The sequence below is a fragment of the Microchirus variegatus genome (genome assembly GCF_963457635.1).
Source record: "Microchirus variegatus genome assembly, chromosome: 10".
Classification (NCBI taxonomy): Eukaryota; Metazoa; Chordata; class Actinopteri; order Pleuronectiformes; family Soleidae; genus Microchirus; species Microchirus variegatus.
This window is the reverse complement of record NC_139811.1, coordinates 18,927,714-18,945,129: the sequence shown is the minus strand read 5'-3', so window position 1 is coordinate 18,945,129 and position 17,416 is coordinate 18,927,714. Positions and strand designations below refer to the sequence as shown.

The window sequence follows — 17,416 nt, the reverse complement described above, 5'->3', positions numbered from 1 at the left end:
GGCATAAACAACTCATTTAATTTTTAATTTTACATACCGCAGTATAACACTCCAAGCAAATCGTCTGGACTTTCTATACATTTATTTTCTATTTATTACATTAGAATAATGTAGAGTAATTTAGAATTAAACAGTATATTATCATCAACCAATTACAATGATCACTAACCATTAACATTAATTGAAGTGTTCAAATTTTCCAAGGGGGGAAAAAATAGATAATGCTGTGCTAATTACAACAAGTAATAGTTCATTGCTTGTTTGTAGCATAACTGTGAAGACCAATGATAACATCGTCTCATAAACCCTGCTCCAGAGTTGTGAATAACAAAAGTTTGAGGACACAAATATCCTACACGATTCAGGTAAACATGGTTTGATAGTAAAGATTATAAACCCCAATAAAGTCTTTACACATGTATGCATGATGTGACGTGGTTCAGTGTTAGTAAGGGCCTTCAGCATTGGGTGGCATTACACAATGTTGACTAACATTGCTTTTTTTCTGCGATCCATAGACACACATTCAAGATGTAATGGATGAAAATATATAGTCACCTGCCAAGATGGCTTTGTGGGCCTGGAATTTCTGGCCAGCAACAGACAGGGAGCAGTCAGTGAATCTCGAGTTTTCCCACAAATCCCCAAGCTCCTCGGCCAGCCTGCAGTCAGGAACCCTCACCAAATTCATCGATGTCTGGCCTGAGACATTGACAGAGTCCTGCACCACACTCACCTGGAAACAAAATACATATTACGTAAGTAATATTCATCAGTATATTTGTGTTATTAGCTGGTTTGGGAACGGCAAGTTATGTGTGTAACCACGACCACAACATTACACTGATCAATATATGAGCTCTTTTGTTATGACTGTTAGTGTCACGATTCCACCTGCACCTTCTCCTCAATTTTATTATTAGTGTTGTTTTTTGTGGCTGCTGTTTTTTCCCCTCTCCTCTGACTCTGCAGGGGGCGTGGCTGACCCAGTTCCCAGACACCGGTGATCACTTGCACCTGCGCGGCTCCTCCTCACCTGCACCAGATGTGTAATCAGCGGGGCTTAAAGGCGGAGCCATTTCTCCTCACCGGTGTCAGATCGTTTTTAAACTTACATGGGTAAAGACATGCTGCTAGCTCTCTCGTTGAACTTACCTTACAAAGTTACTTACCCGTTCGTCTTCGCTCCAGGTCGTCACGTCTCCTGCTGGTCTTCAACTCCTTGGCTGTTCCGGTCTCCCTATTCTCCTGGGATCTCCTGTGCCACGTTCGTGAGTTGTTTCCACTCTGGATTTCCGCCGACCTGCCGAGTCACCCCCGCAGTAGCTGCAAGGACAATTTTCCTCCTATTCCTCCATCTATCCCCTATCGCTTCCCACTTTTGGGAAGTCGTTTTTTGTTACACATTTTGTAAATAAATTTATATTGTTTTGAAATAGCTTTCCGTCTCCGTCTGCTTTCGGGTCCACGCCACTAAATCATTACATAACGATCTGACCAACATGGACCCAGCGGACTTTGACGCGTGTAAGCAGGCTATTTCCGCTCAGGGCGTACTCATCGGGCGCCATAGTCAGATGCTTTCGAAGGTCTCCCTTTCACTCCGCGAACTCATGGCTAATGCTGCTAACCCTCCCGTAGCCTCCGCCACTTCCGTGTCCGCTAGCGCGGAGCGGGTAGTTGCGGCTAGTAGCACTAGCTTAGCCACTTCCACTAGTTCGCCGCGGGAACCTTTTGTTCCCATCCCCGAACGATTCTCCGGGGAGATTGGTAAATGCACAAGCTTCCTTTTTCAATGTTCGCTAGTTTTTAGCTTACAACCACGCACCTACCCCGATGACAACGCCAGAATTGCCTTCGTGGTAAACTTATTGTCGGGGCGAGCCGCTCAGTGGGCAACGGCCACGCTATCCAACGCAGCCCCCGCTTCAGTTAGTTACTCGTCGTTCACCAGCCAGTTGTGCAAAGTTTTCGATCACTCTCTTCAGGAGTCCGATATTTCCTCCAAACTAATCAACACCAAACAGGGTAATTCATCGGTGGCTGATTTTTCTATTCAGTTCCGCATTCACGCTGCGGAGAGTTCGTGGAACGACGCGGCGCTGCGCGCTATGTTCGTTAGAAATCTGAATAGAGAATTACGCGATGAACTAGCAACACGGAACGACGCCCACGATTTAGATTCACTCATTGCCTTGTGTATCATGCTCGATAATCGCATCCAGGAGAGGGATCGAGAGAGAACGGCGAGTAGCCGGCGCGTCACTAGCCACTCACGTCCCCACAATCCGGTTCCCATTCCTCTGCCTTCTTTTCCTACCTTTCCTGGTTCATCTGAACCGATGCAGCTGGGGAGTACTCGACTCACCTCCGCGGAGCGGACGGTGAGGGTGAGAAGCGGGGCCTGCCTCTACTGCGGCGAACTGGGCCATCAACGGGCAAACTGTCCAGTACGCCCTAAAGGACTAAGCCCTCCAACACACGCAGGAGTGTTGGCAGGCGGTGCCGTTTCCCGGGCCACAAAGAAACGTGTGATCCTCCCAGGTCAACTCCGGTGGGACCAGAAGTCGATCACGCTCCCCTGTCTGGTCGATTCTGGCGCAGACGACTGTTTCCTGGACTTGGACACTGCCCTCCAGGCCGGGATCCCCACGATCCCGCTCGAGACTCCGAAGGAGATCCACGACCTCGACGGCAAGATCCTGGCCACAGTCACTCATCGCACCAGACCCATCGCCCTGGTCCTGTCCGGCAACCACCACGAGCTACTTCAATTGTTCCTGATTCCGTCGTCTTCCTCCCCGATCGTGCTGGGTCTGCCCTGGTTGGCGCTCCACAATCCTCGGTTCGACTGGTCGTCTGGGCAACTCTCCAGCTGGAGCGTTCCATGTCACTCCCGCTGCCTCCGCTCAGCACTGCCCGCTCCTTCGACCACTCCGGTTCCGGTTCCCAAGCCACCAGATCTTTCCACGATTCCGGCGGCGTACCACGACCTCGGGGAGGTGTTCTCCAAGGACCTGGCTCTCTCTCTTCCTCCCCATCGACCATACGACTGCGGCATTGACCTGCTTCCGGGGTCCACATTACCTTCCCGACGGCTGTATAACCTCTCCCAGACCGAACGCTCATGCATGGAAGAATATGTCAACCAGTCTCTGGCCGCTGGTCTCATTCGTCCCTCTTCATCCCCTGTCGGAGCCGGTTTTTTCTTTGTTCAGAAGAAGGATGGTACTCTGCGCCCTTGTATCGACTATCGTGGTCTCAATGAGATCACGGTCCATAACAAATACGCGCTGCCGCTCATGGACGCTGCCTTCAGCCCTCTGTGCAAGGCTAAAGTATTCTCCAAACTTGACCTTCGCAACGCGTACCATCTGGTTCGCGTCAAAGAGGGCGATGAATGGAAGACCGCCTTCAACACGCCAATGGGACATTTTGAATACCTTGTCATGCCTTTTGGATTAACGAACGCTCCAGCAGTCTTTCAGCACCTAGTCAACGACATTCTGCGTGACATGCTGGACAAATTCCTGTTCGTGTATTTGGATGACATCCTCATCTTCTCGGAGTCCGAGCAGGAACACGTCCAGCATGTCCGCATGGTGCTGCAAAGACTGCTGGAGAACAAGCTGTATGCCAAGGCAGAGAAGTGCGTCTTCCACGCTTCCTCAGTTCCTTTCCTTGGCTTCATTATCGACCAGGGTAAGCTGTCTCCAGATCCGGCCAAGATCAGCGCGGTGAGGGACTGGCCGACCCCCTCCAACCGAAAGCAGCTGCAGCGATTCCTTGGATTCGCGAACTTCTACCGGCGATTCATCCGGGACTACAGCAAGGTGGCTGGACCCCTCACTCGACTCACCTCTCCGCTGCAACCATTCTGCTGGTCCGATGACGCCGAGAATTCCTTCCAGAGACTCAAGGTACTGTTCACATCTGCACCTATCCTCTCCCACCCTGACTCTTCCCTACAGTTTGTTGTCGAGGTCGACGCCTCCGACACTGGAGTTGGGGCCGTCCTCTCGCAACGCTCGCCTGCCGACCAAAAGCTGCACCCATGCGCTTTCTTCAGCCGACGCCTTTCCCCGGCCGAGGCGAACTATGACGTGGGGAACAGGGAGCTGTTGGCGGTCGTGCTGGCACTCCAAGAGTGGCGACATTGGTTGGAAGGTGCGTCTTTTCCTTTTATCGTTTGGACAGACCATAAAAACTTATCTTATTTACGAGACGCTAAACGTCTCAACTCCAGGCAGGCACGTTGGGCCCTGTTCCTGGGGAGATTTGTTTTTACCCTTACCTTCCGACCTGGGTCAAGGAACGTTAAACCGGACGCACTATCTCGACTATTCTCACCTGATCCACCTTCTCTGTCTCCCGAGCCGATCATTCCCCCAGCTTGCATCGTGGGAGCCGCTGCCTGGCCGGTGGAGGAGAGGGTTCGTCTGGCCCAAGGAGCGGAGCCAGACCCAGGAGACGGTCCTCCCAATCGGCTCTTCGTCCCGGGCGCGGCACGATCGGAGGTGTTAGAGTGGGCACATGGTTCTAAGCTCACATGTCATCCCGGCCTCAATCGCACTCTCCGGTTCCTCCGCCAGCGATTTTGGTGGTCCTCCATGCCTCAGGACACTGCCGAGTTCGTCCGAGCCTGTCCCGTCTGTGCCCGAGGGAAGACCTCGAACCGCCCTCCAGCTGGTCTCCTGCAGCCGCTCTCCATCCCACGTCGTCCCTGGTCCCACATTGCGGTAGACTTCGTTACCGGTCTACCACCGTCTCGCCTAAACACCACGGTCCTGACGGTGGTGGACCGGTTTTCGAAGTCCGTCCACTACATACCGCTCACCAAGCTCCCAACTGCCATCGAGACGGGGGACCTTCTAGTCGAACACGTCTTCCGACTCCACGGGTTCCCGCAGGACATCGTCTCAGACAGAGGGCCTCAGTTCACTTCCCAGGTCTGGAAGGCGTTCTGCTCGGCGTTGGGGGCGTCCACCAGCCTCACGTCCGGGTATCACCCCCAGTCTAACGGCCAAACAGAGCGGGCCAACCAAAGCATGGAGAGTGCCCTCCGTTGTGTCGCCGCCCGCCACCCCGCCTCCTGGAGTTCCATGCTTCCATGGGTGGAATACGCGCACAATTCCCTGGTCTCCGCATCTACCGGCATCTCCCCATTCATGGCGACCCTGGGCTACCAACCACCCCTCTTCGACTTCCAGGAGGAGGAGGTTGCCGTCCCTTCTGTCCAGAGCTACCTTCGCCGGTGCCACGCGGTGTGGAGAAAGGTCCGGTCATCCCTTCAACGATCTTCCATCCAGAGCCAGAGGCAGGCCAATCGCCACCGTATCCCGGCTCCAGACTATCGACCGGGACAGAAGGTATGGCTGTCGTCTAAAGACCTTCCCCTGCAGGTCGAGTCCCGGAAGTTGGCGCCTCGTTTCATTGGGCCGTTCGTCATCGAGCGGATGGTCAACAGGTCCGCCGCCCGCCTGAAGCTTCCTAGAGCTCTACGAGTCCACCCGACCTTCCACGTCTCACTCCTTAAACCAGTGGAGGAGTCGGACCTGGTCCCACCCTCCAACCCTCCTCCTCCACCCAGGTTTATCGACGGGGGGGAGGCCTACACAGCCAGCCGTATCCTGGACAGCCGACGCAGGGGCCGGGGTCACCAGTACCTCGTCGACTGGAAGGGGTACGGCCCGGAGGAGAGATCTTGGGTCCCACGCCATTTCATCCTGGACAAAGATTTGCTGAGGGACTTCCATCGGTCCCATCCGGATAAGCCTGGCCTAGCGCCAGGAGGCGCTCTTTGAGGGGGAGGTACTGTCACGATTCCACCTGCACCTTCTCCTCAATTTTATTATTAGTGTTGTTTTTTGTGGCTGCTGTTTTTTCCCCTCTCCTCTGACTCTGCAGGGGGCGTGGCTGACCCAGTTCCCAGACACCGGTGATCACTTGCACCTGCGCGGCTCCTCCTCACCTGCACCAGATGTGTAATCAGCGGGGCTTAAAGGCGGAGCCATTTCTCCTCACCGGTGTCAGATCGTTTTTAAACTTACATGGGTAAAGACATGCTGCTAGCTCTCTCGTTGAACTTACCTTACAAAGTTACTTACCCGTTCGTCTTCGCTCCAGGTCGTCACGTCTCCTGCTGGTCTTCAACTCCTTGGCTGTTCCGGTCTCCCTATTCTCCTGGGATCTCCTGTGCCACGTTCGTGAGTTGTTTCCACTCTGGATTTCCGCCGACCTGCCGAGTCACCCCCGCAGTAGCTGCAAGGACAATTTTCCTCCTATTCCTCCATCTATCCCCTATCGCTTCCCACTTTTGGGAAGTCGTTTTTTGTTACACATTTTGTAAATAAATTTATATTGTTTTGAAATAGCTTTCCGTCTCCGTCTGCTTTCGGGTCCACGCCACTAAATCATTACAGTTAGAATCTCATTTCATGTTACAGCAGTGTGAGTACAGTATTGATTCACTAATCTTCCCGTCTTGCACACAAACATATGACACATACCCAAACGCATGGACAACAGATACATCTCTTCAGTGCGTTAACATGCACACTATAAAAAAACGATTATCGGGTTTTTGTAGTTATCTGGTTATTCAAGTGCTTATGTAAACGGAATAAACCGATATTCATTATCGGTTTCTTGCCGTTATCGGTTTTTGAAAAACCTGTTTAACACACCTAGGTTTCTGTCAATACTCAGATTTCTTAGAGACATGTATACACCTTATACGGTCTATTCCAGTTACCCGATTATTGCCAGTAATCATTTTCTTAGTGTGCATGTAAACACACTCTGTGGTCTCGAAATCAGACGTCACAAATGTGCATGTGCAATCGAATCTCAGGATGTCACATAAGACGTAATAAGTGTGAACTGTTCCTTTAATACACCCAATGGTTCACACAGAGTTTCTAATGCAAAACATGCCATGTTCATAAAAAGACACACAAAAAATCAGTCAATCATACATGCTGTGAATGATTAATGTGGGTCCTCTGCCTCGGTAATCAATACATCAGCCACTCGATATGGGGGCTATTCAAAGCAACCTATTCTTCCCCATTTATCCAATCAGACTGGCTACACTCTCAAACAAGCCAGAAAATCAGCATTGAAGGCAAATTGAGTGTGTGTGTCTCTGTTTGTGTGTGTACATGAGAGTTGTCTGTATGTCTTCCCTGCTGACTTCACCACCTGTTCCAGACAAAGTCAACCAGACTCATTTATCTCTCAACAGGACTCACTACACACACACACACACACACACACACATTACTGAGTAATTTCTGACTGCCTGAATTGACTGACTTGCAGTTTTCTTCCTGCTTGCTGTGCCATCAAAACAAAATATGAATTACTAAGCTATAGCTTTGGGGAACATAATCAATTGGCTGCTTTGTTTATGTGCAATTTGTAGTAAAAGTACATGAAAACGCATTTAACTACTTCAAATAAAAAAATATATTTTAGTTGTCCCAAGTGGCAAGCACCAATAAGGCATCGATGTACACAGGTTAGCAATGAATAATCAATGTTTCAAGAGTAAAAGTGCCAACGATTTAGCCATTATTACAATATTTTAATTGTTTCAACTTCTGAGAACCTTAATGAATATCTGTGTTGACAAGTTTTTACTTCATTGAAAAAGACAAATGTGTGCAACTTTAATAAAGACATGAGAGAATTGTAGTGAGAATCATCCATGTATACCTAATGTTGCTAATGAATAGATTCAGCAGACTATACTGAGATGATAGCAGAAAAAATGGAAGCTAATCTCTGTTTGTTGTCACTTTACTGTTAAAGCGAGAGCCACACCCTTCCCACCACACAAAATAGGAAACATCCCACCCACTCCCACCCATTCACCCAATGAAGCCTTCGTGCAACCTATTCACCTTGCACAAAAAGACTTCTAGAAAGGGAGAAGAAGCACATACAGTAGAGAAGTACATGGCTAGCAGGAAATTGAATGTCAAGGAACCTTGTTTGCTCCTGATGGAGGTTTGAGGGTTAGCCTGAAGGGGACAGAAAGAGGGAGAGAGGGAAAGATAATAAAATAGAGGAGTAAAGTGAGAAAAAGCGAAGATATAGGGAAAATAAAAAGCAGAGAGACAGAACTGATCGAGGCCATGGGGATGAAGGTGTGAGCGAGCTATTAGAGGGATCTTCAGTTAGAAGATGGTTTCTCATAAGCAGGAGCTCATTTCTGGACCTGAAATTACAGGCACACAGGGAGACGGAAATGTGACTTACAAGAAAAGAGTGTTCAAAGTATTTTTCCGTGTGTGTACGTGTGGGTGTGTGTGCTGCTTCTTGAGGGTCATGGCTTTTTTAGTTTAGTTCATGGTTAAATTCTGGCACCCGTATGGCAAAGGTATAAAATACCCACCCCTCAATTAGATTTTAAAGTAGCCATATATGTGAGTTATGGAGGTCTACTTACAAATATTAACTTGTTTTTATTGTCAAAAACCTCCTAGATGCTGGAAACGAGCAAATGGAAATCTCTCCTCACTGAAGCTCTCCTCAGCCGCGGTGTTTCAGACTGAAATCTCACACCCAGAAGACAGACTGCGTTGTTTTGCCAGCCAACGAGAGCTTTCCTAACTGTCTTGTGATTGGCCAAAACCTGGAAGTGACGTAATCAGCACACACGCTTTCAGAAGCGCAGCTCCCCCCTCTGGAACGGTGGATGCACTGCTACTCATTATCAAAACATTGTTTTAACAATGTTTAAAAAGGGCTTCGTCACGACTCCCTGCCTTTGACCCGGAGTTTGACCCGGAGTCTGACCCAGAGTCAGAAGAAGAGGAAGAAGAACAAGAACCGTGCTTATTGGCCATGTATACTTGCGTATACTAGGAATTTAATTACTGCATTTAACCCAAGGCAGGTGCCTTGCCTCAAGGCCACAGCTCCCCCAAGACACTGCCACAAGTGACACACCTCCACAACGGACGTTTTTCTTCTTCTGCGGTACAATATATGCAAACTGGATGTGCCTGCCTAGTGCCCGGACGAGGAGGATCCGCTGTTCAGGAGAAATGCCATTGGCGTAACGAGAACAGGTTTTTTCAGAGATCTCGCTGAGTCCGAGATTACAATACAACACAGCGTTCTCAGCAGTGGCTGAACTGTTTGTTTCGAAACTTCAGGGCTTCATAAACGAGGTAATGGCGCAGATACACTAAAAACAATGTTATGTGGAACTTCCGTCCTATGGCCGCTTTAATTGAGGTTAGGGGTTGGGGAAATTAGTTATGTTTAGGTTTAGGCAAGTCTCCAGGAAAGTAATCCAAGTGTAAATAATGTCCTTAAAAGTGATGTGGGACAACATGTTCTGACAAGACAGTCCGGTTTTCACAGCTGGCTCTATTAATCACACAATTATCCAGAAAAGATGCAGGTCTGGCTGCCTGACATTCATCCATCTCCACATATTCTCAGAGGAATGCTTAACACACAAAATCACATGAGGGAGACAACGTTCCAAGCACACACACTGACATTCATAAAATACTGATTAGCATTACAGACAGGCTGGGAGAAAAGAAGCCGCTGTGTGTGCGCAAGAGGAGGAGAGCGAGTAGAAATAAAATGGAGAGGAAAACGGGTGAGACAGCTATACGAAGACATACAGACAAAGACGAAAAGGGCTAAGGACAAAAGTTCAGTGAGCTCAAGTTAGGATGAAAAATGGCTTTGAGAGAGGGGGAGGAGAGTGGCAAACCCAGCACTGGCCTGAGTACACTGAAAAAAAATTAATAAATAAACAAGTGCTGAAAAAAACAAATTGGAAAGGAAGCCTGTGGGCCCGGTCAATGTGTCTCAGTATAAATAGCCCAATTAGCATGGTGGAGCCGTTGCTGGGCTCTCAGATGCAGCATGGTGAAGCCGGTCTAATTACTGGCTAACTTGACCAATTATTCCACTGTTTAACCAGGCAGAAACTAAATCGGAGCACCTGGTTATTTAGACACACTGGCTGCCCTGACAGTCTTCACGCTATTTGCTGTCATCTTTGGTCATTGTCAACCTCCTCCACTTTCTCCTTGCATCTTTCTACAGTGAAATCTCCGCACACTGCATACATATAGATGCAGTTGATTAGCATACTCCTGAACGTTTTGATGTTAATTTATTGCATATATTAAAAAAAAAAAGAAGAAAAGACATATCTTAAAGTAGAATATTATTCATTAACTTATTCATTAATTCTTGGTATAGTGGAAACCATATAGAGTGGTCACATGTCCAGGTCGAAGAGATGATATTTTTTTATAGCCATCTTTTTTCCATTACTTTATATCTGTCTATAAATACAAGGGACATCTCTCGATCTGTATAACTGTCCAACACATTGATTGACAGGCCTCAAACATGGCGGGTGACTGACTAAAGGTTCGATTTTGTGCGGTGCCAACTTTGACGTTGTTTGGGTAAGAAATGCAAGAAAATGGGTACAGGTACTGCACTAGAGAATGTAGTAGGTAAACCTTGCTATTCTTTGATTACAAAATACAGACAAAATAAGAGCACCTTTTCTGCTTCATGTCTGAATGGTCAGGTAAAAGAATTACACTCTACCTACTGCTGTAAGAAAAATGGAACCACAATTTCACATTGTAATCGGAGGGCAAAATAACTCACAGAGCAAAAGCAAACATACACAAACATTCACAGGAAGCAGGCAGGGACAGTGGTCACCAGCTGGAGCACAGCAGTCCATAGATTGTGAGCAAATAAGTTAGAAGAGAGCATAAATGTGACGGCTTAAATTAGAGTCTGGCAACTTTTGAGTTAGGTCTTGCTGCAATGGGTGCTATTACAGAAAATGCTTATGCGAGTCATTCTAGGAGGATATGAAGTGGTCGTTCAAGTGACTGCAGCAATTTTCACAATAACACTCGATACAAACATGTTGATGGTTGGTGTTTTTTTCTTATTCTTAATAATGGAGTTATATTGTTACGTTGCACATGCTGGTGGTGGAAGTTCAAATTCAACTTCTTTTTCCTTTGAAATCCAACTTGAACTGAACAACCCTAAAAGGAAACCAATATGATGAACAGCAAGTTTTTTTTTCTTCAAATTCCTGTGTACCAGGGAATGTATGAGCAGTCAGAAAAATATGAGAATTTAATTTGTGAGTACAAATTTCACTGCAAATGTATTTTATTTATTTATTTGAAATTCTGTATTCATTAATTTACTAAAATTGTTAATTCAGTCATTATGAATCATGCACTGAAAACCTTAAAGATCCTTGACAAATGGCATGATAATTCTGAATAAAATTCTAGGTAAACAATAACAGTAATGAAGAATCATTGTACCACAATCATCATTTGTTTTGGTAATTAAGTTCCCAAGATAAGTATTTACTCCTTACTCATCTCCCAGTTAGTTCCTCCGACATCAAGAAGCATTTGTCATAAGCTCCTGCTCAAACCCTTCAGGCAATGCAGAGTTAATATTGAGTTTTGGTACCCAGATGATTTATTCATAATGCATCAATCTTTTCTGCCCGTTTATGTGCTTGTTTATGGGTTTACAGTGTTTCGCCATGTGTGAAATAGTTTGAAAAAGAAAAAAAAAAATGAAGTCAAACGAAATTCATTAAGTTATGGAACACTTGTTCTTTGGCCTCCGTAGTACCGTGGCATTTTCAAACATGTAAGCATGGGCAGAGCGCAGACACACACTTTGAATTTGCACATTACATAGTTTTACTGACTTGCCTTAAGATAGGCTTGCTTCTAGTGGGGTGTACTGCTGCTGATTTTATGGGTAACCAGATGGTTATTAGTAGGAGTGTATCTACTAGATACATACATTTACACATCATATTCACATGATGTAATCACAGTAACTAATTAATTCAGATTGTGTCCTCATACTGTCCTCATATTTATTTGGGATTCTTCTACCAAAGAAACAGCTGACTAAAATAACCTAACAAGAAAGGTAGTATTGGACAGCAGATTTTAAAGGTCTTCATGTTTTTTTCTGTGTGATTTACTCACACACAGAAAAAACAGGTATACAGAGCATTGTGCCTTGGCCTTATTAAATATTCTGACCCATATAAATAACACCCACAATAACATCCCAATGTTTGCTTCACAAGTTCAGCAGTGTGTCTACACAATTAGGTCAATTGTAGCAGCTGATCAATGGTTGACAACACACAGATAACTCACTGCATTGTGATACCCTCCACTGATATTTACACCATTCTCCTCCCAATGAAAATGTATGAAAAAGTATGTTTAAAGGACTCAAACAAAATAAAAAGATACATTAGCTAAACTTTCCAATACATTTTAAGACTGTCCACAGACTCCTTGTTATACATGGGCAGGATGTTCCCAGAGTTCAGGGACATTCATAAAAGCTGCTTCCATGCTGTGTTGTGTTCTTTGGGCACAATCAAAAAAAATGCCAGCTGTGGAAGATTTCAGTGCTTTTGTGATTGCTAAAAGGTCAAAGATGTATGTGATTGATATGCCATTAAGAGCTTTGTTCATAATGAAAAGGGCCTCAAACTCAATTCGAAAAGAAAAAGGGGAATTCACAGGATTAACCCTAACCCTTCAAGCCTACCTTTAGTGTTCTTTGTGTTCCAGTGTCTTGATACATTTACCTGGGAGTCCGGTAAAAATGCATTGCAGTATTATGAATATGTTTCTGGGCATCCTGTTTGGCAGAATTTCACAGGTGAGAATAATATAATATGGGTTGTGGATAATCAGTACACCTAATTTCAATAGTTTAAACTTCATCATCTTTCTCTCCGTTTCTCTTTTGGCTTCTCTCTCTCTTTCTTCATGGCAGGGATCAATTTTCACAATGCCATTGCCTCATTTGAATGGAATACAATTATGAATTAACTCGCAGTGCAGTGTTTCTAACAAATCGGTAAAATCTGATTTATTTGTATATAATTAATAGTAGAGGCCTGGTCTATATGTGTACTATTAAGAAATGTCAGCAATGTTGTTTAGAACAATAGTTTTATAACAATATTGATTTCTTTTGTAACTGTGCGTTTTCATTTTTTGTCACAGGCTATTTCTCCTTTGGCAAAGTCCCACGTGATAAAGACAATTTGAAAAGATGCATCCAATTTGCATAATGTGCTGTGCTGCTATAAGAAAATCATCACACGTTTATGAGATGGTTGTGTTTGAATTGCAGTACTAAAAACAATATGAAAGTAAACATTACTTTTAGTCATTTAAGACTATCGAGTTAAGAAGGACCAAAGAAATGAAATAAAATAAAACTTTTATGACTTCTGTAAATGTAAATACTATTGTTAAACAATACTAGGATAGTACTGGATATAATCTCTGCACTGTTTCAAATCAAACCACACTTATGTCAGTAGATTTGCTTCTAATTAAACTGTTGCTCCATGGGAGGAACAAAACAAATGTATCTAAACCTAGGTTACAAATATATTAAAAGTTAATTAGTTTAGTGAGTTTGTGTAGTGCAACACCATCATCTACATATTTAATGATAAACTGATAGCAATTCGACTTAAGTTTAATCTTTGAACTGAGAATTAAGTAATGTTACAATCAGGTTAATCTACTTTTGAGGGGCAGCCCATGGCCAAGTGGAAAAGGAACTGGGCTTGTAAAAGGAAGGATGTCGGTTTGAGTCATGGGCATCCGGTGCAAAAACCTATGCCAAATCATATGTGGATCATCCAGAGAAGGAGAAGCCGGAAAGAAAAAGGTTAATCTTATTTTGAACCTATCCATGTATCTTCAATAAAACCACATAAATACGCACATTTACATGCACACAAAGCACATTTCATCTGCATGAGCTTAATAAATGTGTGATCTTCAAACGTGTGTGAGGCCCCAAGCACAGAAGCCATCACCATTCTTAAAATGCAAGGCTTGTCCTCTTATTTTCCAGCCAGCCACAGTAAATAGGCTTGATGTAAGCTTGATGTCACAGACACACTCGGCTACTCTCATTCTCCTTTTCTTATTCATTGCTCACAAAAAAAAACAGAAACATTCAGAGCAATGACAGGATATTTTAGTTAGGAGACAGAGTCTGATATAAGCATCGGAGTGAACAGCCTTGTGGCAGCTGCAACAGGTCACTGAACTGATTAAAACTGAGAATAATAACAGATTCTGATATGGTCCTGACATCATTAAACAAACATAGCCCCAAATCCCAAAGCTATTAAATTAAAGTAAAAAATAAACACTTAATAAGCAGGGAGATGATCACAAGAACCTCACCGTCATTAATTACAGGCTTCTCATTTCATCTAAGTTAAATCACCCTTTTTTAAACCTTCGTATAAAACCTAAAATGATGCTCTTACTTTTTTCTGCCCTGACAACATAGTGTTTGGTCATTGTTGAGGTGCTCACAAAAACACCACATAAGTCTACTAATTATTATGAACAGAGACAATAGTAAGCAAACACCAGCAGCTATCAAAGCTATCCTTTGGATTCTCAATTGGTGGTCATATTTTCTTTCTTTCTCTCTAGCTCGCTTGCATTGTTAGTGGTGGAGTGTGCCATTTATTGGATTCAAATTACAGTATTTACCAATGCATGACAGATTACAATTATAACGTTTGGTGATGCATGCATGTAATTCAACATCACTCTTTGTAATTTGATCCGATTCATGTCTGCTTTGCTATTTATTGCTCATACTCTTTGACTCCAGGTCAGACCTGTATTACTGACAGTAATTATAATTACAACTTTGCATGCAGTCACAAACATTCAACAGGCTACGTGTGCCTGTTGTCTGACTTTTATTGTAAATAAATTGCAATATTTTGAATTCCCTTATTAATTTTGAGCATTTTGTGAATCCACAGCTGATTAAAATTAGCTTGACGTTAAATTCAATTAGATTTACTCCATTTTTAGGGCGTATGGTGGAAATTAGTTACTGTGCTCTGACATGGACAATCTGGTTATTAGAAATTATTTACATACAAAATACAAAAGAGGAGCATGTGTTGTGTCAAAGGAGACCTTTAGCAGAGACCTTTAATCAGCACTTGCTTTTACCATGAGTAAACTCGAGGTGTCACCAAATCAACCAGGAGTGAAATGTCAACGATTACAACTAACTTTTAACAACCTTTAACAACTGGATGTGTCTCTAAAGTCTCTTTGCAGAGACCCAAAAATAACAATCATCCACTAAGTGTGTGCCTTTTCATGTGTTACAGTGGTCATTTCATTTCCTGAGTGGATCGGGGCAGGGCTGCTTACATTTGAGGTAGACAGGCGGGTCGGCTTACTATCGGCATGGACAAGTTTGGGGGAATCTTCGCAGACAGAGCCATATTTCATGCATGATTTGAAGTCAAGCTTCTGAACAAGCTACGCGGCCAATGTCCCAACCCACAGCCAACTGAGTTGTGCCTGGCCAACTTTGTTCTTACTTACACAATCACACGTTTTTAAACACTGGCTTACACACACACACAGATACCTACACACATATTCCCAGTGGCAGTGAGCATTATGAGTTCCAGCCATTTGAGTCTTTTTTAAATAGTTGTATTTCTCCACTGGAAGAATTGGAGACAATGAAGTGCTTTGACACTCTGAGGTCTGATCGACAGTGTATTTTTGTTTTGTTCTTGTTTCAGCAAGGAAAATGGTTGATGCGGTGATGGTGCAATAGTGTCGCAAAAACCCTATGAACTAGAAAAGCACTCGGAGCGCAGGCCTCCGCCAAGGTAGCTCAGCCCCCCACCCCCCAAGGATCACGCCCAAAATTAATCACTTGTTCCTGGTGCCATTGCGGACATTTCTTGAAAATTTCATCCAAATCCGTCTGACTTTTTCGAGTTATGTTGCTAACAGACAGACAGACAAACAAACTCCGGTGAAAACATATACCTCCTTGTCAGAGGTCAATTAGAGGATCCATTACGGCTCAGAAATGGGTGCAAGTAAGCAACACAAGTTAAAATCCCATTGCAAAAGAAGCATCGCTCTATAAATTCTGTTTATGTAAGGTGTCATTCTATGATTTTTTGTTAACCTATTTGTTTTGATTAATTATATTGATAGAATGTACCTCCCTTCCCACAAATTAAAGATTGTCTTTGCCTTCCCCAAAACCTCCAGATGAATCCTTTCTCCCTCAACCCTTCCTCTCTGTGTCTCCCCTGTGTCAGTGTGTGTGTCTCTATGTGTGTCTGTGTGTGTCGTTCAGTGTGTGGGGAGGGAGCAGCTGGAGCATCTGCAGTCGTCTCCTCTGACAGCAGCACAGCATATGGCAGGGCCCTGTGAAGGATGGGTGCTGTCACCCAGCAAAGTGCTTACCCACCGACAGGAGAGGCAAGTCGCAGTAACACCATGAGGAAGAGGAGGAAACAGCTGAACATCAGCGCCCCACTCATTTATTCTCCCAACGCCAACTCTTCCCAGGAGGGACACGGTGGAGGAGCCTTAAAGAAAAGACCTCCGACCGGCTAGCAGTGGCCAAGACACCAGTCACAATGCATTACAGTAAATGGCATCAAAGACAGCCTACGTGCAGCAGAAAAACACTGGCTCATCCTCCAATTTGCACATGCACTCACAGATCCTCACCCTCACTCATGGCTCGCTTCTCTTTCACTGGATGCAGTATATTAACAACAGCTGGACATGCATGAGCACAGATTTTTTGGTTTTTTTTTGCCTCTTATTCTGTCCCACAAGTTACAGTTGCCACTGTGAATGAAGTCAACTTTTTACTGCAAGTGTTAAGTGAGATGTAATCTGATAAAACATAACACTATTTGTGATATTTCTGCCATATTAATACATTTATGCTATCAAATTTGAGGACTGTGAGCTAAATATTGATCATGTAAAAATTTAATGACCCTACTTGACTGTTAGATTGTGCTATCGTGGCAATAGCAGAAGAGTATGGGTGCGTGTGTGTGTGTAAAAATATTTAACCTACCAAGTTAATTTCCACTTTAATTCTGACAAATCATTTAGGATGGTTTGTGGGCAGGTCTGAACATATTAAAATATATGGGCCTGTTACTATTGCTATGGAGAAAAGGCCACTCACAGCAAATCAAAGATTCAAAATGCTTTGTTGTTGCAGTCTTTAAATAAATGTCATACACTACTTTTTTTCAATGAATATAACATTAAATTAATCAGAAAGACTCTATACATTGTTATAATGTGGTAAACGACTATTCTAGCTGCAATCGACTGGTCTTTAATAGAATATGTACATAGGTGTACAGAGGCCAATTTCCAGCAACCATCTCTCCACTGTTCTAATGGTGCATTGTTTTTGCTAATTGCGTTAGAAGGCTATTGGATGATTAGAAAACCCTTGAAAACCCTTGAGCAATTATGTTGCACAAGGTGAGCAC

The 17,416-nt window shown here is 44.3% G+C and overlaps 1 protein-coding gene across 1 annotated transcript in view; it reads right to left on the bottom strand.

Moving 5' to 3' along the window:
- The window catches only part of spop (speckle type BTB/POZ protein), a gene marked incomplete at both ends in the record, with an annotated part of 45,921 nt that overhangs the window by 11,798 nt on the left and 16,707 nt on the right, over positions 1–17,416 (bottom strand). The window contains one exon of the mRNA XM_083896911.1: positions 559–736. Within this exon, the coding sequence (XP_083753037.1) occupies positions 559–736 (178 nt within the window). The remainder of the gene's footprint in view (positions 1–558; positions 737–17,416) is intronic.